A 26,984-nucleotide genomic window follows, 5' to 3' on the forward strand; every position below is an offset into this window, starting at 1 on the left:
TGTCCTAAAATCCTGGATGTCACACACTCCTTTCTACAGCCTAACTGAATCTGACCATTCCCTTCTGCTTGGTTATTTAAATTAATTTGTTTTTAATTTATTCACATGTTTAGTGTTATTATCTGTATATTGCATGGCCCAATACTCTTTTGATTGATATATGGACTTAATTAATGAGCCCTGATTAAAATAATGGTTCTTAGTCATATCATGACTGTTTTGTATTCTTAGATGTAGTCTTTCACAAAATGTAGCCTAGTTTTAGTTTTTAATCTTCACATGTATGTCTAGTTAGTTTTATTTATATTTTTAGTACATGGCCTGTGGGACATTTATTGGTGCACGGACTCTAATTATTGCTCACAGCTAAGTTTTGTAGTTGAATGTTGTTTTCACTAGACGTAGCCTATTACAATTTTTAGATCGGCTGAATAAATCATTTGATTTTGAAACAAGTAATCTGCATTTATTTTATTTTTAGGTCGCAGTTGCTATTGCTTTCAAGATATGATGGAAAAAGAATCAGTTAAAGGACATGCTGAAAATGGTTTAGTAAATAGACCATTAAGAGTATCCATTGAAGGAAATGTTGGTTGCGGAAAGTCAACTCTCATCAATTACTTCAAAAACTTTCCCGAAGTAGATTCTCGTCCGGTTAGTAATCTCTTTAACATCTATTCTGTGTGTACCGAATTATTACATCTTTATATTCCTATTTTCTCTTTGTAATGTTTATTCAAGTTATCCATTGATGAGAGGAATATTTTTTTCTTACATTTACTAAGTTATATTTTAACCCTTTTAGCGCCAAGAGCCTATATATATATATATATATATATATATATATATATATATATATATATATATAGGCTTAACCTGTTAAGTCATAAAATTCCAAGAACCTTTATTTAGGCTCTCAACATTTTCATGCAGTACACAAACCATTTATTGACTAATATCAATAAAATTAGTACTGATTTATACATTTTATGTAAAATGTACTATAGCAAGTAACATTTGATAGACATTCATATAATATTAAACAAAATAACAATACACACTAAAATGTTTGACCTAAAGACACATGTGTTTTTATCGTTAAAGACAGTTTTGTACTTTGTTTACTAATAAATACATAAATCTGTAAATTATTAGTATTATTTACCAAATTTTCACAGGTCTTCCTCAATTAAATACATTACACTATAATACAGAGGTTTATTGAGTAAATAATTTTTCAGGCATTTTTTTTTTTTACTCTGGCGTTATGTGACGCGACCTGCCCAATATGCTTGTCGCTAAAAGGGTTAAATCCTAAACTAGAAAGAAAGACACTTTTCCTTTGAAGATTGTTTTGAACATTTAATGGGCAGCATCAAGATAAGTTTATAGCCAAATCCCACTTATCAGAGGCTAATGGAACCTCAGATACAAGAAAAAGTTAATGCAAAATATAATATTATATGTGATATGAAAATATAAACATTGTACTATGTTAGAAAAATAGTGATAAAATTGCCTAAACATTACTGAACATATGTTACTTTGTTTTGGATGAATAAATATAAAAATTGCAAATGAAATAAGTGAATTTTGTAATATAAAATATATATAATTTTGATAGAATACGTTATAGTTTTTTTTTATGAAGGCTTAATTCCACCTTTTCCTGTTTGGAGTTGCTAAGTTTCTGAATCATTTCAACCAGAGTATACATTATACCACAATCACTTATTTCTAAACCTAATGACCCTAATAAGATTTAGAGTTCACTGTGAGAAGTTAGCTAAGAAAAACTTGTGATTTATTAGGAACCTCTGGACGACTGGAGGAATGTACAAGGTCACAATTTGTTAATGATGGCGTACTCCGAACCTCAACGCTGGAATTTCACTTTTCAACATTACATTCAGCTGAGCAGACTCAATCTGCAAACTCAACAGACAAAACGGAGGATTCAGATATTCGAGAGATCCATACAGAACAACAGGTTTGTCCAAGCAAACTTTTCAAACTTTATAATACCCATACCATTGTAAACCCAACTTAGAGTTAATAGAGTTTACGAATATTTTAGATTATCCAGGAAATTATTTATGGTCAAGAAAAAACTGGTGGTCATAGTTATAGAAAAGCCACTTTGACAGCAACCTGTTAAGTGAACAGTATGGGGAAGTGATGAGAGAGAGAGAGAGATATGTGGAGTAGGAGAAGAAGCTCGGACTCACTTCCCCCTCCACATTCCTTACTAACCACTCCTCAGTTGCCACTTTACCACTCGTAGGGTATGTGTTACATAACAGCTGTTTTACAAACAATAATGACAACAGCTGTTAACAATAAACATTTTTTTAAATACTTAATTATACCAACATATTAAATAGATGCAATGGACTATTCTTACGATAAATAATAATATTTGTTATTTCATAACAACGAGAATAACAAAACAATGTGTGATGCTCCAAAACATGAACACAGGGAATCAAAGCACTCGGTTCCCACTTGAGTCTTGTAAAGGAAATAGATTGAGCGGTGGTAGAGGGGGTGGCAGAAGGCGTGGTTGAGTTCCTGCTCCTCCCTCTCCCCATATGCACAAGAAATCTTCATACAGATCGCTTTCAAAGTGGCTCATCTATAGTGCAATCTTATGTAACCTTGGTGTAATTAACTCCACAAGAACAGGAATTTAAAATTAATGTAATCTTAAAATGCTTTATAATAAGTAAAACTGGAGACAGTAAAAATAACTGGACATCAAATTCTGTTGCTACACATTGATTTTGGATTATGTTAAATAATTCTTTATTTAATAAGGTGTTTAAGAAATTGGTATTACAATTTCTATGCTAACAATAATAATAAGTAACTCACCAAAACACACATGGCTTGTCTTTACAGCATATTCTATTGCCATCTAAAAGTCGCACAGTGTATCCTCAAAAGAGTTAGGTAGGATTATTATTACAGGCTGTGTCATGAATAGATTTAATATGTAATTTTAATTCAATTCAAATAACCTGTATTAATTTAAACATGTTCTACCAGATATAATGAATAGTGTCAAAATTATAATAATTTTAACTCTACATTATTCTTAGGAGCTCAAAATGTTTTATATATATATATATATATGTATAAATTATATATATGTATTTTATATGTATATATATAAAACTTTAATATTTTTACACAAAATTTATTTGCATCACTAATTTGTATCCACAACAATAAAATATATAATTAAAAATAAATGAACTAAATTGTTTAGCTTAATTGTATCTTTTGTTGAGTGTGCCCAAATATATAGGATACGAATCAGTATGAGGAAAGTTAGTGTAAATTCACAACACTCTTACTTTCCCACAAATCATTTAAAAAAACAGTGGAGTGTCGATGATCTAAAAATTGGTGTCTTAAACATTAGTTATCTGAAGAAAGTGCTTCTGGTAATTAAAAATTCCCACCACGCTAACATTACATGAATAAATTAATTTATTCCAACATCGATACAAAATTATAATAACTCGGAATTGAAGCTCTGGATCACTTTTGCAAGTAGTATGGTCAGTGAACAACAAAATAAAACAGGTTTCTTATCAGAGTCCAGTCTATGGATTTCTTAAAGATATCAGCCGGGCTGCTCCCCAGGGCACCTTTGCATTACAGACTAATAATGGATAACACTGCATGAGTCACAAAAAAACTAAAATACTTTCCTTGTTATAATCTTTCTTACAAACTAAAACACATATCTCAATAACCCTTCCTTCTCAACCAGGATCTAGAAATTATGCTAAATACTCGTATATACAAGTAAAATACATGATTCTTTGCCTATTTACATGTTTCTTCTTGTAAATTTAATCCTAATTTTTTTATAATCACATGATTTATATAATAACTAAAAATTAATTCTATAGGGCAAAAATTATTAATTGTAAAATGAGTTGCAGTTCTCTTGTAATTACAACGCTCTTAATTTACTACAAAATATTCTCCAACATTCATAAATATTTTAAACGTTATAAGGCAATTTTATTAAAAATATTGGTAGAGATAACGCTACCTTGCAGCACAAACACCCCTGTTTTTTGATAGGCAGTGGTCCGCTGACAGTTTGACCAACACGCACTTACTGCTCTCTCCCGGTGAGGAAGCCTGCGGAACTGCAGCTCAAGATCCCCAGCACCCTCAATTCCAGCCGCCTCTATATTTAACAATAAGATACTATGGTCTACCAAAACAAAGGCCTTCTTAACATCTATGAAAAAACCAGTATATTTTTTTTACCTTCATTCAGAGCTAGAATAATAATCATGTCAGTAACACTAACAAGGACATCCTCAGTAGACCTACCTTTCATGAAACCATACTGGTTTTTTACTAAAAAATTGTATATTAATTTAAATAACTAAGTAATCTTATTTTCATAAATTTGTTCGTAAATTTTCAATAAATTTTAGAAAAAACTGAAAGTAAACTAATTGGACGGAGATTGTCCAATTTAATAGAAACGTTTTTCTTACTCTATAAATTGGCACAACTATACTGGACTTTATTGTTCTGGAAATTGACCAGTAGAGAAACTTAAATTAATTTAGCTGAACAAGAACATGCGATATTATGTGAGCAATATGTTTTGATTAATGCTACACTTATATTATCAAAACCTGAAGATTTTTTGTTTTTCAAATTTTTTAATTACTTGCAACATTTTCACTGGTTGACCCTCTGCTTCCCTAGCGAAGAATTTACCCTCACGGCACCAGACAAACTTTTAGTCTAGTTTTCTTTCTTTTTGTTTTGAGATTGGAGAGGAACTGCTTATTCTCCGGTGAGAGATGGTCATTAACGATAAAAACTCGCTGTAACTGGGAACTGCTGATTGATGTCCCGAGCTGTCAAACTCTTCCTCTGTTGAAACTTTGCAATCCACTGTCTTTGCACTTTTCTGCCCGTGAACTGATGATGACAGGTGGACGGCTGGTCGGTCCTATAGGGGACGGTACACGATGGGCTGCTTGCGACATCAGTCTCCATCACTTCCACCCCCCAAGGACCACCTCCCACATCCGTCTCCCAACATCCTCCAGCAGGTTATTGATGTTCTCACCTCTCGTCTCTGGTAAACTGCTGATCTCGATATTGTTAACTCTAGTGTATTGCTCCAGGTTTTTCATTCTTTCACGCAAGTTTCACAACTTTTCCATAGTCAACAACTGATTACTCACCCTAAAAACCTGATTCTCATTCTGTAGTTCAGCGAGCTTCTTCCTGATTTGCTGCATTAATTCATTAGATGAATCCAACTTATTGGAAATGAACTACACAGATGTCGAAAGTTCGTTCATTTCAGCCTTAAAGGAAGACAACTCATGAAAAGCATCACTCTTAAATCCCTCCATTACCTTGATAAGAAAATCCTTTGTCAGAGGATCAGACGATGACACAGATGATTTCACACTCCTCTGCATTGATGATTTATTCCTACACGATGCACACTTTCAGTCCTTGGTAGACCGCTTAATTTTTTCTTCATTATCACTCTTTGCACAGTGAAGATGAAAACACTTTTCACATGCTGTACACTTTATGCTGCTAGCATCATTTAAGTCAAAACCGCAGATGCCACACAGTGCCATTTTGAAGTAAATCAGTGAAAAAAAAAAACACTTTAAGGCAGACTAAAACATGCATGTAAGACACGTGTTGCACTGCGAGTGATCTTGACCTTGCTATCGAGCACTACACGGACAGCTGTTATCGGCTCGGCTGACTGAGCTAGACTAAAGACATGAGCGTTCAGATGGCAAATTAAAAAACACAAACGGCAGACAGAAGCGTTTTTACAGTTTCCATTTGCACCTGCACACCTAACCTCACTTTGTATTACTGACATCAGTGTTGTTTTTGTTTGTTATGCTATGCAAATTCTAGTCAACAATTTAAAATTACAGAACAATTGTGGTGATCATACAGTTATATTGTTCCAGGGCTTGTTTTGTGGAGATGGCTTATGAATCTGGCATGCTAGCCGACCCCGACTATGTAGCCCTGTGCGAGTGGTACGACTGGATAGTTCAGAGTCTGGATATAGGCTTGGATCTTATAGGTAACTATGATACCCTTGTTTGTCGCTAAAACTATTCTTTGAATAAATTATTCAGCCAAACTTCAGTCAATATTAATGAACCTTGCTAGTGTCAAGTGTATACTAATACTTTTGACATCTGTATTTGCCAGAATAAAATAAAGGTAGTTCTCATAAAATATTTGATCACTAAACAATTTTGTTTTAAATTCAATATTTATTCATTAAAAAAACCTCTGCTTTAATTAAATTAGGCTACCTGGTGCTAAACAAATTTCTGTTGCCACTTACTTTATTATAAAATAAATAGTATTATTCTACAGCTTAGTATATGATCATGCTGATAAACCCTTATAAAATAAATTTTCTTATTACATTATAAGAACTGAACTTTAAATTATGTTTGAAATCTATGCCATCTAATGTGCATTGAGAACATAACGTATAGAACCAATCAATTTGAAGATCATTTACTGTATAATAGAATGAAATAAACAAAAAAGTTCCCTGTCCAATAAAACTTGAAACCAAAATAAACTAAACAATCATTTACAGAACAAACACTGTAAATGTTCAGGAGCCGATATGAATTAAAAAAAAAATATTTTACAATTTTATGTTAAAATATTAAAATGAAGTAATCAGATTTATTTGTATTTATATTAGATGTATTATCTTAAAATTTAATGTGATTTACTCAACTGTCTGCATTTAGATCAATTTGTTGAAATTATTGCAACTTATTAGAAAGTGTATTCTACTAAGATCAGTTTTGAGCTGCATATCTTGCGAAGGGCATACAAACCAGATGATATTCTTGGCAATATCATTGTTACATGATTTGTCCAACTTAGATATTGGTCTATTACCAAACCTAAAAATTTTGAGCTACTGACCTGTGATATGGTTTGGTCATCTAATTTTATTATTGGGTTATATGATTTTCCTTGTTGAGTAGAGAAAGTGATAAAATTAGTTTTATTTGGATTAATATGAAGATTGTTCTTTTTAAATTAACTATTCATAGTGGAAATATTTAAAACTAAATAGAATTTTAATTTCTTCTTTGGAGCTGGCCGATATTTTTAGATTTGCATCATCTGCATAGAAAACCACTTGACTGTTTCCCTCTAGTTGTGGTACACCTTTAAGGTAACAGATGAAAAGAACTGGACCCAAGATTGAGCCCTGGGGCACACCGAATTTAGTAGTCTTGACTGTTGAATTATGAATACTTTTTAAGTTCTTTTTATTTAAATGTGTAATTTGAACAAATTGTTTCCTATTTAGCAGATAGGATTCAAACCAATTATATGCAACATTTTTTATTCCCAAATTATGAAGACGTTTTAGCAGTATTTCATGTGAATTGCTGTCAAATGCCTTGCTGAGATCCAAAAATATCCCAAGAGCTTTTTCTGAATTATCAATGGAATCTATTACTGATTCTATGAATTATTCCAATGCTGCTGTTTTGACTGACTTCCCTTTTCTGAAGCCATGTTGAAAAGAGTCTAGCAACTGATTTTTTCAAGGTAATCAAGTAATTGGTCTGACATAGCGCGTTCATAAATTTTTGAAAATGCTGGCAGTAAGGCAATTGGGCAATAATTATCCATCTCATTTTTACAGTTTTTTTTTTGTGAATTAGGATAATTTTAGCTATTTTTAATTTTTTCTGGAAATGTCCCTGTAATTAATGAGGAGTTTAATAGGTGCAATAGTGGTTTTAACAGAAATGTCTTAGCTTTTTTAATAATGGCTATTGGCCTGTCCCGCCATTGGTGGTGGTTCGGAAGTCACCTTTAAGCCGTTGGTCCCCAGGTTAAGTGTTAGAGAGGGCTTCTTAACCCTAACTTCGCCTGGTAAAATAAGACATATTTACTTTACTTTACTTTTACGTCATCATACCCACAACTGTATTTTGTTTTTCAGACTTGAAATGATTTTATCTAGGGTCTTGTAACAGGGTCCCCACCCGACCGTGAAAAACCGTGAAACCGGGAATAAGCCGTGAATTTCGTTCACCGTGAAAAAACCTAAATAAGCCGTGAATTTTGTTTACATATACCGTGAAAATCTCTACAACTTTTGAATAAATAAAATCAACACGGGTCGTCGTCAGACGATCATATGGGAAAGTTGACCTTCGCTATTGCAAAGTAAAAAGTAGCACGCAATGTAGGGGATAGACCACGAAGTTTGACCAGGTGCTGCTATCTGAGCGATTTTACTGATAATATGGTTTATAAACAAATGAGGAAAAAGGAAGGGCCGGTGGGAGATGACGCTTCCCGGCTCAAATCACGTGAGGCCTGTCTTTGTCTGTTCGCCAGGTTCCGGGCCTTGGCTACGCTACGCGGCTGTAAATAGTGATGCGCGATTACGAGAGGTTAATACAATCGAAATGTTCCTTCTCGAGAGGTTCTGCTTAACGATTGTTTCGATTGCTTAGCGAGAGGTCTTTACAATCGAAAGGTTTCTCTCGATTGTTGCATTCGTTAAGCCAATTTGTTATTGTTTACTTTTCACGAGCCTGTCTCAAACTATTTTTCATACTTACGTTCCATATATTGGTTTGCACCACTCTCCTCTCCATTAATTCCAGTAGTTTACTTTATAGTGTCTAGTCAAAATGTAAATTATAATTCTTCAAGCATTAAGATTGAGTATATTATCTTGAATTATAATAAATAGCTTTTCTTGGTTATTATTTTAAAATATTAAATGTTTTTATTTTGTACCATGTTATTTTTTGGATGTTTTACCGTTCATACGTCATTATTGTAACGTGAATAAGCGTTTAATGTAGTAAATATAATGTTAAATGTAGCTGCTAATATAATAAATTCATTAAATAAACTCGGAAGTCAAGTCAGTAAAAAAAAGTAACTGAATTAATTTATATTTCAGTTAAATCCTTCTGTCGATCGCAAACATATCTCCCTTAGAATTTCTATTGCCTAGTTAAAGAATGGAATAGATCGTACACGTAAACGAAACAATCGCTAGAAACCTCTCGGTTGGAACCTCTCGTCAAGCGTGTATGGTGTAATCGCAAAAACAAAGTTATGGATCATGGAATCAAACATTTCGTTTTCAACATTTCGTCAAACACTTCGAATGCCCGGTACGAGAAGAGATGTCGTGTCGCAATGAAACAATCGCTAGGAACATCTCGGCAAAAACCTCTCGGTAAGAAACCTCTCGTTAAGGGAATCACAATCGAAAATGTCTCGAGAGGTCCAAAACAATCGAAACGTTTCGATTGTAACATCTCGTAATCGCGCATCACTAGCTGTAAAACAAGGCATTCTCTGATTGAACGCGAGATTAATAACACAATTTAATTACTTGATAGATTGTCGTTTAATGTAAACACTTTTCGTATTGGAGTTTTATTGTATCAGATATAGTCTATTATTGTTTTCATAAAATAAAAAAGTATACAAATCCTTAATCTAATGTAAGGAATTTAAATTACATTTTAACTTAATTTCATTCTATTAAATCCCTTATTTTATTTAAATATTAATGAGAAAATGCTATTCAGTACGATATCTATATCGTTGTGTGTAATGACTGTTAACACAATGTAATAATTATAAAAAATTTTAATTTATGGTGGACAATAAATTGAATTAATTTAGGGTCTTGCGTAAATAAATAGTATAATAATGTGACGGAGCAGAACCTACACGACACATATCAATTAACGCAGCGAGACCATAACTTTATAGGCATATATAACTGTTTTAATTACCAGTAAGGTCGTTTGAGAAAACAATTTTATTTTTCATCTCTTTAGATATTAAACGGTAGTGATATGCGTTTTCCTTATCAATAATATTCTTTATGATTCCTAAGCTGCATGGATATTACGAGTGTACACGGTTTAAATCTTTTATGGTGAATGTGTGTTTTAAAATTGTATAATGTATTAGTAAAATATTACAAATGAAACGTCATGTTATAAAAACGTTAGAAAAAAAACCATTGCATTTTTTCTAACCAGGAAACAACAAACGTCAAGTAACTTTGTAGTGTTAAGCTTTATCCACTACAAAACTACAAATCGAGGAAGTCGTCCAAGTATAATTTTGTCGGGTTCCATACGACTACGTTAACGCTATTAATCATTTAATGCAGATGAAAAAAAATATATCGTACAAGGTTCATTATTGTAATGTGGTGCAGCGATGTTATGGTAAAAATAACCTTTGTTGTCTAATGTCAATGAGAGTGGAAGGGAAGGGGTATATCGTGTACTCCACTCCCCCATCCTCGGACAACAGCTGGTTTCATGTCTCATCATGAAAGATTTGTTTCCCCAGCTCGGCACTCCAATATTATTCTTATTGTGAGAATTGATATAAGATTTAAAGCTTTTCATTCAACTCATTCTGACACTTCTCACGGAAATTCTTCTGTTGAAAGAGGCTTCTCTGTCAACAAACAGTGTATAGTTGAAAACTTGAAGGAGGAGAGTTTAGGTCGCGTTGAGAAAAGTTTGTGACGGCGTATCAGCAGCAGGAGGATTGGAGGCAATGGAAATCACTAATGAATTAGTTCATGCTGCCAAAAATTCCCCACGCCCACTACTCGGAGCACTTGGCAAAAACAACGAGAAGAAATGAAAGACAAAATTAATTCTGAGAAAGTGAGGAAGCAAGCTGCAATAGATAGAAAAAAAAGAATTGGAAGCACAAAAATTCCAGGTTTTGTCCGACGCCAGGAAAAGGGCAGCTGAGTTAGACGATAAGATACAGGAACTTAGCAAAAAGTGCAAATCGTAATTCACTTTTATTCTAGACATTTTTTATCAATTTCTTTATTTATGTGTACAAATATAATTTTTTTTGTATAAACTGGTACCAAATAACTTTTCTTATAACAAGTTGTATATAATTTTTATACATTTAACGTTTATATGTTATTTTAATTTCAATAAAATTGCCTTTTCTTATGTACTAATTAAAATGTGAACCTGTGATTATGTGAAAATTTTTCCTGTGGAAGAAATCGATCGAAATAATAATAATAATGTGTTAAAACAAGAAAATAATTTAATAATCACGCAAGTGTACTTCATGGACTCAAAACGAGTTAGCCTTAGCCAACGTACGAATCCTGTCACCCTGCATCTTGTCTAACCTGTGTCAACAAAGTTCTCTTCAGATTTCAACAAACTTGTAAGTTAAAGAAAATTATGAGCTATGTGCATGCTAATTATATTGAAATTTGTCTTTGTCATTGCTTTGATGACTGTTATGATGATGTTTTGTAAAAATAATATGCCTTGTTATATTCATTATGTAGCAAATCGCACATAAAATCGGGCGCTCGCCGCTCATTTGCTTGCGTCGTAAACCGAAGCCTATTGTTATTTCGTTCTTTTAGACGTTTTCCGTCAATTCCTGCACGACCAATGACATCGTTAGTCCAAATGGGAAGAAGTTTTATATTGTATTTTACCGCTCTGCCGCGTCTGTAGTGTTTACGTCTCAACTTCGCCCCTCTCCCAACACGATTTTGTTTGTACCGGTAACGTTGTTTATGAAAACTTTCCGACCTTGAATTTAATTTTTTTTAAACCGTGAAAACCGTGAATTAGCCGTGAATTTGAGTATTTAGATTGAGTGGGAACCCTGTGTAAATCAATTTCCTTGCACCGGAATAGCTCACTATTACTGTTGGTCTTCCTCAGAGGTGTTTTGAGAGCGCAAGCTCTTTTGTAAATTTTCATTCTTTGTAAAATGATTAAGAAAAAGTTTACTTATTTTATCAGGATTAGTGTAAAGCTCTCCTTCATTACTAATTATAATGTTTTCATTTCTTTTGTTTTTATTTCCAACCTCTCTATTAATAATTTTCCAGGTATCACCTATCACATATTTTGAATTTTGTGTTCATGGAATGCTTTTTTCTTTTGTAATATCCTTTAAGTGCTGCATATGGATATGTCCGTATTATCAGTATCACAGCGAACTAAAATCCTTGTCTTTGGTTAATCATGTATATTACAATTAACCAAAGTGCCACAAATATTCGGGAAAGGTACAGGTATATTCATCATTAAAGACATTTGGAAAGCAATCTAAATGCCAAATATAAATTATAATAAATGGTAATGTTTTAACCATTAATAAAAAAAGGAGTACTTCTTACTCCACGATAAATGAACTTATTAAGCAGATAATGTGTTTGACAAAAAGTTATCTAAAAAGGCTAGTACAAATTAGCAGTATCCCCGATCTAACAGACAACACCGGACGCCTACGTCTGGGGAATGTTGAAAAAAACATTTTCCACGAGGAACCACCATCTACCATTGTTCAACTCAAAGAAAAAATAACCATGTGTATTAGGAGAATGCAACACCTACTAGAACGGTACGAGTATTGCCTCAAACTGAATGGGAGTCATATTGAACATGTTAATACCCGAGTTTAACCAATTTTGCTTCCTTTGACTTGTATTTATTGGTAAAATCTATATGTAATGGTACTGTGTTTACCATAAGAAAATATTACCATTTCCGTAGTGCTTATTTTTGCTAATACTAAATTTAAAAAAAAATGTCTTTCACTTTGTTAATATTATATTTTAAAACATGTGTAACTTTCTGGACAGCCCTCATATTTATAATAAATTAAAAACCGAACTAGTTATTAAGTAAAATAGTTAAAATCTGCCTTTTCTAAAATCAAATTGTTTGATAAATATGATAATATTTAAGTTTGTTATTTCAAAAATGACATTGTTTGGATATTAATTTTATTCAAACATTTACAAAATTGAACATAAATGTTTGCTGATAAAAGTTGTAACACGTAGTATTTTAAATGTTTTACTACGTAAAGTAATTTAAGAACTGAGTTCTTACGTTGATAATTTAAAAAAAAAAAAAACTGGTAGTTTTTTCTATATAATTTACTATCAGATATTGGCTTTCGTTGTTCACATTTTGTGTCTTGTATCTAAAAAAATCTGCTTACATGACAGTAAAAGGAATTTAAGCTCAATATATTGGATTATAGTAATTAAATTAGTATCAACAAGATATTAATTGTTAATTAGGAAAGAACATTTAGTCAATGAATAATGTTGCAGTGTACTTACGCAGTGACCCAAAAGTGGTGTTTGAGCGGATGCAACGGCGGGGTCGTCCTGAGGAAAGTACAGTCAGCCTTGAGTATCTCACTGGACTACATAGACATTATGAGAGGTGACAAATTTTATTATTAACTGTTAATTGCTCGGAAGGTTATGCTCAAGGCCTTATTTTGTCTTTTAGTGTGCTCGGATGATGTTCAATGTGATGCATGGTCCTCCCCGATCCAGACTAAGAGCCCACTACAGTCGAAATTCTCTGCTTAACGTTGACAGATGGGATTTATTTTTCTGGATAGCTCCAAACCTGTCTCAATTTCAAATGATTATTATGTTGTGGTATTATAAGATTTAAATTCTTATGCTGATGTAAGCAACAGAACATATTGTAAATTGACCATATTTTGTGTATTTTATTAAAAAAAAACATTTTTAGTTATTAAGTTTCATGATTATGGGAGTAGATTAGTAGTAAGTCGTTGTTTCATAATGTAATTAAATTTTATTTGCAAATCATAAAAATGTAAAGTTTGTTTTAGTTATCAATGTAATACTAATTTTAGTGAAATTTGATTGAGCTGCTTGCGGCGGATTTTCTTTTGAGTCACCACTGTCTGAATCTTCTAGGTCTATGTTAAGTTCATGTTACAAGGAATCATCTAAACTAACATAGCTTTCGTGGTCACTATCGAAGAATTGTCAACATTGAACTCTTGTCCTTCAATTTGCTCATATTCGGTTCCATTTAAACTATCAAAATCACCGCCACTATCATCAAATTCTAGTGTTCCAATGGTTGTTTTGTTTTTGTTGATATGTCACTACGATCACAATGGTAATGGTAACATATTGAATATGAAAATAAAATTGATAAAATAATCAACTTATTTGGTATGTCACTAGCAGTAGAAGAATATGATACTACAAAAGGCTTTAGAATGAAACCAAAGAAATCACAGTGAACTACTGATTTACGTAGTTGCTTCATTTTCTGATAGAAAGCAGTACTTGTAAAGCCTAGAAATCGATGAATGTACTGTACTTCATATTTGAAATAATAGTGACATAATACAAAGGATCTCGAGTTTGGTCATCCAAGCTGTAGTGCCACAGTAGGAGTGGGCCTCGCTCACGGCCACCCGACCTGTCAGTACTCGCCTCTAAACAAAGTGTTCGACCGCCACAGCTGTGATAATGGGGATCGCGTGTGTGGCCATTTGACGTGCTAGATTTTAAAAAATTTTCATCCAAGTGCTAACAGTCAAGGACCTGGCAAGGCCTCCTAAATATCAGGTTGTTGTCTGTCCGTCTATGCGATAACTTTTGTGAAGGAAACATTATTTTTGTGAACATTTGGCATCATTCAGTGATACAAAAAATCAGTAACACTGTGTTTTGAGATCTGCAATTTGATCTCTTCTTCAGGTATCTTTTGATAGAAAGATCCTAAAGACTTGAAACTTGGTACATTCAATTCAATTAAAATACCTTTGTTCCATCTTTAAATACAAAACGTTGCATAGGAATATAGTCAAACAAATAGATAAAATCCTTGAAACTAACTTAAAATCGTATCTTTTAAATTAATTACAAATATACCATGCCTCTTGGTTTAGCGCTCTGGTCGAATAACTCCTCATTTGAGTAACAAGGAAACTTCATTAAATGTATTTTGAAACTTTAAAATTTTGTATTTGAAATTTAATAAAGTTTTTCTGATTTTATTGAATTGGCCAATGCTCAAAGGAACTTTTCTCTAGTATAAGAAAGATTTTAGTATAAAATTCGAAATTATATTTATCAACTTTAAATTTTAATTATGTATTGTAATTACGACTATTGTTAGTTATTGAAGATCTAATAAGTTGCTTAGCATATTTTATACATTAAAATATGTACAAACTATAGATAGTTAAAATTTCCATTTCTAAGAAATATATATATATATATAATATATATATATATATATATATATATATATATATATACAGGGTGTATATTATGTCTGGAAACACCCAAATATATCCTTTAATAATTTAAATATAAATTTGAAACCTCTTACAATCGTGATAGAGATTGGGCATCTACTTTTTGGAACAATGTTTTGTTATGTCACACCAACGGGGGACGTCCTGCCGAGGGTATCGTGAATATTCTTAATGGAAGCCTATACCTTGTGATACATAATTTTAAAGGTAATAGCTTACTGAATTGAATGCCACAAACCGCATCTCAAGGGAATTATTCTATCAGAAAATAGAGCATTTTTAGTATTGAAAATTTACTGATGTTCAACAATGTAATTTTGACATGGTTCTTGCCACAAAATGTGTTACACTAATTTTTTTTAGCATTTTTTTAAATGTTCAATTAAATAAAACAAAAATTTCATTTTAAGCTGGTTCTATTAGCACAAATTTGCCAGTTTTTTATTACAGTACAATTATGGAAATACTTATGTTATTGATTTCTTATTACAAATAAAAAATAATGTATGCTGTTAGAAAAGTCTTACAACAAACGTTTTACCTGCATTTGGTGTCAAAGCAATTGTTCGAACTGTGTTCCTTCTACGGTTTGACAATGAGCCAATCTTGTGTAAAATGATTCGACAGAGTTGCCTAACATTTCTTCAGTTATCAAAGCAATCTCCTCTATAATCCTGTTTCTTAGGTCTTCCAAATTATGAGGCTTTCTTCTATAAACATTGGATTTTAAATGACCCAATAGGAAATAATCGATTGGTGACAAATCCGGAGATCTTGGAGGCCATTCGGTTTCTCCTCTTCGGCCAATCCATTTATGAGGAAACCTTAAATCCAAATACTCTCTTACCTGTCTCCCATAATGGGGTGGAGCACCATCCTGCTGAAACCATACATTATCAAAGTATTCTCCTGATGCAATTTGAATAGCTGGGATTATTTCATTTTGGAGCATATTGTAGTAAAGTTCGGCATTTAAATTTCCATTGATGAAAAAAAGGTCCAACAATTTTGTTACCTAAAATTCCACACCATACGTGCAGTTTTTGTGGTTGCTGTGAATGGGACTCAGTAATCCAATGTGGGTTTTCACTAGCCCAGTAACGGCAATTGTGCCTGTTAACATTGCCATTTAGGAAAAAAGTTGCCTCATCAGAAAATAGTATGTTGGTCAGAAAATCTCTATTTTCATCACATTTGCGCATCACAAGTTCACAAAACTCAACTCTTCTGTCGTAATCATCCTCACTTAAATGTTGGACTAAATGAACTTTAAATGGTTTGTATTTATTAATTTTCAAAATCTTACTCACAGACATAGGGTGCATATCATGTTGCTGTGCAGCTTTTCTGAGCGATGTATGTGGGTCTTCAATAAATGTTTGCAAAACATCTAGTGCATGTTCTTCATCTGTTGCAGATTGTATCCTACCCGACTTTGGCCGATTACGTACACTCCCTGTCATTTCAAAACGCTCAATAGTTTTTGATATTGTTGAAACACTTATGGGATTCCTTTCTGGGAAAGTGTCATTAAACAAATTACAAACTTCCCGATAAGATCTTTGACGATCGCCATATCCTCTCATCATCAACAGAGTAATTCGTTCTCTTTCAGACAATTCCATTAAAATGCTAAATAAAAACTGAACTACTGTAATTAGATAACTTGTTGACAGCAATGCTTCAGAGACACTGATTAACTCGACAGGAATGATATGACCTTTGTCCATTTGTAATTCCCAAGCTTAGACCTGTCTAGTGAAAGCTCCATGCTCAACAAACTGAAACCTGTAGACCAGATGATTAATAACACAATAATGTTTCTCATAGGCTAGTGACCTTTGTCTCTTTAAACCTTCCTGCTGACTGGAAAACACCAAGTACAGATTCATAAGTAATCAGAGAAAGTGACTCATAAGTTTTATTCATTGTAATAAAAACTGGTACATTTGTACTAATGAAACCAGCTTAAAAATAAATTGTTTATTTTATTTTAATTGAACATTTAAAAAATTCTAAAAAATTAGTGTAACACATTTTGTGGCAAGAACCATGTTAAATTTACATTGTTGAACATCAGTAAATTTTCAATACTAAAAATGCTCTATTTTCTGATAGAATAATTCCTTTGAGATGCGGTTTGTGGCATTCAATTCAGTAAGCTATTACCTTTAAAATTATGTATCACAAGGTATAGGCTTCCATTAAGAATATTCACGATACCCTCGGCAGGACGTCCCCCGTTGGTGTGACATAACAAAACATTGTTCCAAAAAGTAGATGCCCAATCTCTATCACGATTGTAAGAGGTTTCAAATTTATATTTAAATTATTAAAGGATATATTTGGGTGTTTCCAGACATAATATACACCCTGTATATGTATATAAAGAGTTTGGATATTTGAAAAATTTGACATTTCTCTTAAAGCAAACAAACCTATAAACATTTTATTAATAAATAACTAAGTCCATGTGATAGTCCCAGATTAAATTCTCATTTATTACTAGTCCTAAACTTTTGTACACCCTTTCTGGTGAATTCTTTTCATTTATACAAATATTTGGCTGTAATTCTGTTCTTGATTGTGTTTACTGTCTAAAAATTCTTTAATTTTTGAAACACCACAGTACGAAGGCACTTGAATTTGATTGTATGATTGTTTCTGAGACTAAAATATTAGCATCATCAGCGTACAGACTTACCGCATTACAATCCTGCACACACCTGTTTAAACCGTTCACATAGTAAAGAAAAAGAACGGACCCAGGATGGATCCCTATGGAACACCATATGGCACATTCTGTAGCCAAGTACTACATCTTTTAATATACTTTATCTACTGGACCCATTCTCTGTCACATACTCTAATTGAACAAAATGTTATATATTACTTTACTTTGAATTCTAAGTCAGTTTTAGAAACCAGACAGATTGGGATATCTTTCTTCAGCATTAGGCTAAATAGTATCCTTTCTCAGACCCTTCAATTGAATAAAAAATAAACTGACAAAAACCATCATCCGGGATATCGACTTGCCACTAATAGACCGCTTTGGGAAACCAATTTCGTCCTGGGAGGTCACATGTGGTGAACAAAAATTATTATGAGGAAAACGTAATAAGGGGCAGAGGAAGCTTCTGATGGTCTGAGCCCACTAGCCAATGAGAGACGCAGAACTACCCGGTTTATGACACAGTAGGGGAGACTTCACCTCCTCTGAAGAGGGAGGGCACTACCTTAGTACAGTAGAACTCCGATTATCCGAATTAATTGGGGATCAGGCCGATTCGGATATGCAAAAATTCGGATAGTTGGATTTTAGCATGGAAATTATGCAAAAAAGGAGTATTTTACATTAAATATAAACAAAAGTGCATTGAAAAACGTTGTTATTTTAATACTATAGAGTACAGTAATAAACATGAGCAATAAAAATGCAGTACAGCAATACAGATAAACGAAAAGTACTAGTACATAAACTAAATGACAAAATGAAAAAATTAAGTGATGAAATGTGCAATAGGCTACATACAGTACATATTTGTCCTGTGTAGTTTTTTTCACTTGAACATTTCCAATAAAGTACGTTGCCTTGAGGTTGTAGCTCGTTTTCCGTACAGCAAGGTCCCGCAGGCGCTTGACGGCAAGAAGTTATACAGCTTCACATTCTGGTTTGCCGCTCCATCCACTTTAAGGCGTTTTCAAAACAAAATGAAGGCTTCTTCTCCGTGTGTTGGCACATTTTCCTCTTCAGTTTCATCACCGCTCTCATCACTGTCAATGATATCACTTTGCTGTTCGTCCATTACACTTTCTGCTATTTCATTGTCTGTCATTTTCTGAAACCCAGGATCAGCGTTATCAGATTGCAACCACTCTTCCATATCTTCAACATCGACTTCTGAACAACCTGCGATGTTATTGGCAAAGTTTTACAAATTCTGCCACAGTCAGTTCAAGTTCTTCATCATCAGCTAGCTCATCTGTTTATTTGTTGTAACCTCTGTTTTTTCTAGTTCCAGCAGTTCTTTTGTTGATGTACGTTTATTCTGTTCCAAGCTCGTTTTTAGTGTGTAACGCTTTTAACCATATTCCAGGAATCCGCAATCATGTAACAGCAGTCTTTCAAGTTAATTTTTTTGTATGAATCCAAAACTCTCTCCTTCATTGTTTTTCTTCAGCCAGGAGCAGTTTACGGAGCAGTTGACGTCCTGTAGTGTCGTTTTTGTACACTCAATAACCCCCTGATCCATGGGTGTAATAGACTTGTGACATTAGGCGGCAAAAAGAGACATTTAAATTGGCCCTCGTCCCGATCATAACATTCAATGGGTGGATGAGTTGGAGCATTGTCAATGATGAGAAACACTTTCCCCGTTTTTCCAGTTTCTTTTTTTTAAATTTTTTTACTTCAGGGATGAAAGTTTTATTGTACCATTCCAAAAAATATATCACTCGCCATCCATGCACTTTTTTTGGTTGGTGTAAGCCACTGGTTTACATTTTTAAAAGCTCTTGGCTTTTTTGGTTTACCTATCATTAGTAAAGGCAGCCGATGGTTACCTGTAGAGTTAGCACAAACAAGGATTGTTACTCGTTCCTTGCTTACTTTATGCCCTGGAGCACTTTGTTTTTCTTTGGATGCCAAAGTCTTCCTCGGTAGGGCCTTCCAGTTTAACCCGGATTCGTCGGCATTGTAAACAAGTTCGGGATCATAGTGTTTAGTCTCTTGTTTAAAATGTTTCCACAAACTTAATGGCAGCTTCACGGTCGGCAGAAAGTTTTTTTCTCACCGCTACGTCTAATTCTCGAATGCCATGCCTAGATTTAAAATTCCCGAAGCCACCCCTGGCTTGGCCTTAAAATCAGTCACACCCATTTTTTCGCTAAACATTCGAGCTTTTTTCACATAAAATTTGTCCGGAAATATGGTGCCCACTTGACCGTTGTTGAAGAAACCACGTAAAAACAGCGTTCTCAATAGGTTCACTTTTAGCGTGCTTCATCACTTTTCTAGATGAACATCCATCTTCCCTTTCCAATGCACTCACGAAGCTTAAAATTTTTGCTTTGTTAGTTTTAATGTCACATGTAGTCGCAGCCCCTACGCCAAACCGCTCTGCTAGTTGCTTTCCTGCGACGCCTTTATTTAACTGATTAATAATTTCCACTTTAATCGCTGAGAGAAAGTACAACTCGTTTACGTTTTGCACTCATCATTAATGATTTTATAATATCAGGCTATGCAACACTACGCACATCAACGCAACTCTCAAGGTACAACGCAACTCGACTGCTAAATACACACGCGAACGGAACTGGCATATACGGCTCAAGCGCACTGACCGGCGGGGGCGGCGAGACTGCAGTCGATGTGCAGTGTGGAAGGGCGGGGTGTTCTAAATATAGCATGCGGGAGTCACGTTACCAACGGGTAACAGCACGTACGCCTGGCGCGCCGGGCTCCTGCCCCTGTCTACGTCATGGCACGTTTCGTTCGGTGCGGGGCGCCGTCACTGTTATTTGACGACTTTCAAATTTTACATAAATTTCACCGAATGGTGATTCGGATAATTGGGGATTCGGATAATAGGGGTTCGGATAATCGGAGTTCTACTGTATATAACCCTAAACTTAGTAAAAAGCTCTTTTATCCATGTTCAATTCAGCTTCTATCTCTTTATTGAGTATTCCTGATCATGACGCTGTTAGGAATAGTGATGTTGGTGTTGGGTAAGTCACACTATCCCTCAGCTCTAATATGTATCTAGTAGCTTCCTAAGCATTTGAGATTCGTAACAGTAACTATTATTCAGTAATTGATTGTCAAATGTAATCATGTTTATTTACTTTTCTTAATAAATATTGATTCACTCAGACATATCGGATTAGCCAATTATTTCCATCTTGAAATTATAAGATGTATCCCAACCATACGTAAGAAAACTGTCTTCTATTTTCCAAATAAGAGCTAAACCAACTAAGCTTCTTGTCTTGCACTTTAATATTTTTTATAAAGCTATTTTTTATTTAAAGTGAACTATGTGTAAAGTTACGCTTTGCTTCCAACATTACTTTCTTTAACTCTAATATCTTATATTTAAGCCTCTCTTTTAAATTAATATTTTTGTCTACTTATTTTTTCTAATTGTAACAATTCAGACTTATTCTGTGTTTTTTTTTATCTGTAGTCTAGCAATTGATATTGAAATTTCTCTGAGTGGTTAATTGCTTTTTTAAATTTGTTTTGAATATGTTGTTAAAAGTAAGAATAACTCATATTTCCTACCAACCAGTGCTAAAAATACATCCATCTAATTTTATTTAATGAAATCCTTCACAAATGTTTGTATATTATTATCTGTAAACTTTCTTGGATGTTTGTTTGTAAGTTACTATTTTTTACACTTAATATTCAGTATTCCAAGAAGCCCATCATGATCCAATACATAGGTTACTAAACCTTTAACACTTATTACCTTACTTTTTAGGTTTGTAACATCTATTGTTGAAGTTGAATAACAAGTGTTTCAAAATAAATATTAAAATCACTGTGAAAATAATTTCTTATATATCCTGTTGTTAAACCAAGCAAAACCTTAAGCTTGAAAGGAAATGGGTGTACAAATTGGTATTAGGGGTTCTGTATAAACAAACTAATAAAAATGAATAATTCTTTAATATTATTTCTGATAATAGCACTCAGAACTCCTTTTCAACTATAATTTCTTGAACACATCATAAAATCATAACATTTTAAATTTGTTAATTACTGTACAGAAATTGTTTTTTTAATTACTTGTAATGTGGAAACAATGTAAGTGCTTTATGTGAATGTTGAGTTTAGCCATTTCATCTTTTGTTTAGTGAAGTGTCCGAAGAGATCCAAACAAGTCGGCGACGAATGCGTTGAAAGTAAACTCTTTGCATGGTTTCAACATCAGAGACACCTAGACTACAAAACACATCTGGCTTACACTGCAGCCATTCAGTGTAATCCAGATCAAGAGGTGAAATGGAGCTATAGTCAACATTCGCATTGAATCAACCCCAGTTTTATGTTTTTCTTTGTTCCATATGGATGATAAAAAAAATTCCTGATTAATGGGACTAAACTCCTTTTGGATTATTTAACTGTCCAAAATAAGGCCATAAAAGTGTTTATAGGTGCCTTCAATATAAAACATTGGTCATAATCATCTTTTAATGATTGCAGAAGTAGAGCGAATGAATACAACTCTGGAAAGAACTATATCCTGTCCTTGTTGTCCTGCCGCTAACCACCAATAAGGAATGAATAAGTGTGGTTAATATAATCAACTTTCAACAGGTGGCTGGTAGACTGTGATCCTGCGTCTCTACCGGCTCCAGTGCTGGTGGTGGATGTCAACAACGATCTCCCTACTGTTAAGGCTATGTACAAGACTGTAGAACAGTATATCCTGGGTCGCAAGACTTTACCAGTCACTGGTTACGTCAAGGAGTTTGGTTGGGGACTTGACAGAACTGAAACTATAAAGTGCTAGTACCTGTATCACTTCCTCATGACTGCAAAGTATTACATTGTCTTTTAATGTATAAGAGACCATACATGTTTTACAGAAGTTGTCTTTATAATCTCAGAATCAGTTTCCACTCATTGGGATTTGAAAATGTGACCTCTTGAATGGTTCTGAAATAATCGTGATTATAATTTATGCAGAATATATCATTTTAATTTTATTCCCAATTACAAATACTTTGAAAGCCTAGTTTACTAATATGAGTTTTGTGATAGTGGTTTGGTTTCTTGTTAATGATAATCAAACAAATATTATATGGACTACAAATCTAGTTATGTGTATGGCAAAGTGTTAAATGTGACAGGATTTATTGCTGTTATTGGTAAAGAATGGATAATTATAAATGTATTTCTTGACAAACTCAATTATATAATTAAGACCTTTTGAAATGTTATTAGTGAGGAACAGATTGGTACTTAATCTCAGTGAAGATAAAGGAATACTTTTTATAAACACCTCTACACTTGTGTCACTGAGCAGGAAAAAGGTATAGTATGTACAGACAACAGACAATATTCTTTATTAAACAATATCACTGAGATATGTTAGAGTCAGAAGCATGTCAGAACAGATGTACGTCTCGTCAAGTCAAAGGCCGGGTCTAGCCAATGGTGAAGGATTTTCTTCACGTTTCTTGAGTTATCATCTTTCAGGTAGTCACACAGCTTGTTGGACAGCTTCATCCCTGTGAAGGACGACTTTTACACCAATAAGGCAGTTTGGTGAATAAGGAGTGTATCCTGCTTGTCTGGCAGAGTGATTCCCAGTCTTTAAATACATTTCTGCAGCTCTCTCTGGGTCCTATTCCTGCCACTATCCTTAGTGCTTTCTTTTGCATAATTAGGACACAAAAAAGATTTCCATCCAAAACAATAATCCCAGACAGTTGTTCCGTAACGTAAATGGCTGTTGAAAACTGCTTGGCATGCAATTTTTGTGGCTTCAGGACGACTTTTCTGTTTAGTTCTCTTCAATGCAAATAGAGCCGAGCTAAGCTTAAGGCATATGTTCTCTAGGTGACTTTTCCAGCTCAGGCACGTATCAAGTGTTATGCCTAGATATTTATCATTGTCAGCTGCTGGAACATTACAGTGTAGAAGTTTATTACAGTACTCAGTACTGATATTATTCTACATTTTACAGCTAAAATGCAATGTCCCTTATTATTTTATTTAGTAAAATTGAAACAGTATAAATTTAAAATGCATTATATTTCAGTAAGAACTTACAAAAAAGTGTCCAATACCTCTAGTTTGCAGTACACATTTGTTTCATAGTGTGTTGAATTTTTATTTTAAGGTTATTATGTAGAATAGATATTAGGCAAACATTTTCTTACTCAAAACCAATGTGTATTACTTGGTTTCTCAGGAAAACATTAGAAATAGTAACTGTTTACAGTTTTTTTATTTTTAATACTTATGTATTTCTTTTATCTGTGTTAATAGCATTAGAGAGGAAATGTTTAGAATTCTTCTTTTTGCAATCATTCACTCGTCATTCTATCAAGAACCACGTTACCGTAAACCTCTCTGTTTTATATTTACTGACTTACACACCAAAATGTGGGCAAATGAATACAATAACTGAAATTTGTAATTCAAAACCATTTTTTATTTAAAAAATGCTGACTGTTTATGTATCCAAATATTTAAACTTTAATTTGTTCTTAAATATATAAAGATATTATAATTAATTTCTCTAAAGCTTGTGGGTGTATGCAATGAGGCCCAAAAAAGAAGAAGAAAATTGTTGTGAAATTCTTACATCACATTTGACATGTACTCGTATGTTTCTACAAGGTGACTTGTATCTAATCAAATTTTCTGCTATACTTCTAGTCCACATAATTTATCTCATATTTTCCCATGATTTTGGGTCAATGGACCATCTTATAAAAGAAGGGACAGTTTAAGTTAGGAAAGTGCACTTAATTTTGAGTCTAAGTTGAGAAAAAAACATGTTTTAAGTATGACAAGTTAAAAGCCTTTTAGTATAAAAATGATTAAAACCTGCTCATTGATTAGATCCTGAACAGTTTCAATAAATGTTTGGGAAATTATGACTGAAATTGACGCTTTAAATGTTAGTTAACTACTTCATGATTTCAAGAGCGGGTGTCATAATTTTAGTATTATTTTACTAGTAAATGTTATTATTTCATGTAGATATGTTGGGATAGTTTTATTCCTTAATATTAATATTTTATTTTTTGTATGTTTAACTTTTACTACTTAATAAGCCTATCAGGGTGTTTAATTTTTAATATAAATGTGTTCTCTTAAAATATTGTTAAAATAATCATAGAATAATTATTACTGTTTAACGTAAAGCTGTTATTATAATGTAAATATATTTCGGTTACCAATACGATATTGTGTTACCAATGTACATCTTTAAGACAATTTTTACATAAAAAAGTGTTATTATTTGTTTTAAAAAAACAATGAAATTAACGAAAAATTACCTTATTGATTCAAAAGTATTTAATCATCAAACATTATACTTTTAAAAGAGTGTATTTTGTACATTGTATAAATAAATCTTTTAGAAATATGACCTGTATCGATATTTTCAAGATATGTTCAGAACCAAGTTCAGAGTAATTATGTAATTTTAATATAAATTGTTATTGCTCATCCTGTGATTGTTTGTATTGTCGATAATTTTTCTCTAAGGCACAATTTTAAACTGTGTAAAAAATTTTGAATCCTTTTATAATTAAATAAGAGCAATGTAAGAAGACTGTTACTCCATATATGTAAATACATGCACACAAATATATTTTTAATTAATAAAAGCAATGTATAAAACATATTGTTTTATCATTATTTTCCACATGTATCGCAACATTAGAGAAGAGATTTGTTCAGTCTTTTTGTTTTCAAGCAGTACTCGAGTGTACCATATGAAGAATATGTTAAATGGGAGTGTAATAACTCAAGATACATAACTAATGGTTGTATTTGTAACTAAGAGCTGATACTACAGCACTAGTCCCTCTGGTCAGTTGTAGGTGGTTAGTAGACGAATGAAGATGTATTGTGACCTGTATTCCGTAGTTCAGTTTTAATGATTAGTGTTTTGTATAGTTTTTTTATTAAGTGCATGTTTATAGAGTTAGTGAAGTTGACAAACAACATGTAGGTTGTGATTCCTGACTTAGGCGTGCCAAAACGCTTTGGTAAGATTTGTTTATTTTAACCTAGTTTGTAATTATGTGTTAGGTTAGTTCTTACCTTGAAGAAGGGAATTTAACTACTGGAATTTTCCTAGACTTTAGTAAAGCGTTTGACTGTCTTAGCCATGATCTCATCATCCGGAAACTGGAAAACTTAGGAGTAGCAGGAACAGCTAAAAATTGGTTCCAAAGTTACCTTGGAGGACGAAAACAACTGGTTGAGCTAAGCAAAACAGAAAATGGAATATCCAATTATGTAAGATCTAGTCTCCTACCTGTAAACCGAGGTGTCCCCCAAGGATCTGTTCTTGGACCAGTACTCTTCATCCTTTTCACTAACGACTTACCTCAATACATTGGTGATGCATGCTTAACCTTGATGTATGCTGACGACACAACCTTGATGTTTAGTGAAACCTCAACTGAAAATATGACAATCACATCCTACCTATCCCTCAACATGACCTATCAGTACTGTCATAACAATGACTTAGCAGTAAACACTACCAAAACTGCCCAAATAGCTTTTGGAAGGAGATCTGAATGTGTGCCATGTATACCAGATGTTGCAATGAATGACGAAGTCAAGTTTTTGGGCATAACTCTGGATAAAAACTTATCCTGGACTTCTCATGTAGACAAACTCTGTGGGAAGTTAAGTTCCAGCCTCTATGCAATTAAAAACATCAAAGCTTCTACTGATGAAACAACTACAAGAGCTGCTTATTTCGCTTTGTTTGAGGCTCACATAAGATATGGTTTAGTAGCATGGGGAGGAACATCAGCTGGTCAGATTCAAAGGGTTCTCAAAAAAACAAAAAACCGCAGTCAGAACACTTGCAGGACTGCAACCACCAAACAGCTGTAGAGAAGCCTTTAGAACCCATAAGATCCTCACTATCGTATCACTATACATTCAAGAAACTGTGATGCACGCAGTAAGAGAGGGCCTACCAAAGCGGGGTGAAGTTCATCAGTACAACCTCAGAGACACTACTTTGTATGACCTTCCAGCCCACCGACTGTCACAGTTCGAAAAGAAG

The 26,984-nt window shown here is 33.4% G+C and overlaps 1 protein-coding gene across 1 annotated transcript; it reads left to right on the plus strand.

Annotated features, from left to right (window-relative positions):
* Positions 1–454: 454 nt before the first annotated feature.
* LOC124358938 (thymidine kinase 2, mitochondrial-like) lies at positions 455–25,575 on the plus strand. Its single transcript, XM_046811213.1, has 5 exons — positions 455–654; positions 1,812–1,990; positions 5,997–6,115; positions 13,208–13,322; positions 22,529–25,575. Exons 1-5 carry the CDS (start codon positions 508–510, stop codon positions 22,722–22,724), a joined length of 756 nt encoding a protein of 251 aa, XP_046667169.1. The 5' UTR covers positions 455–507; the 3' UTR covers positions 22,725–25,575.
* Positions 25,576–26,984: the final 1,409 nt, after the last annotated feature.

The sequence above is a fragment of the Homalodisca vitripennis genome, chromosome 4, assembly GCF_021130785.1.
Source record: "Homalodisca vitripennis isolate AUS2020 chromosome 4, UT_GWSS_2.1, whole genome shotgun sequence".
Lineage (NCBI taxonomy): Eukaryota > Metazoa > Arthropoda > Insecta > Hemiptera > Cicadellidae > Homalodisca > Homalodisca vitripennis.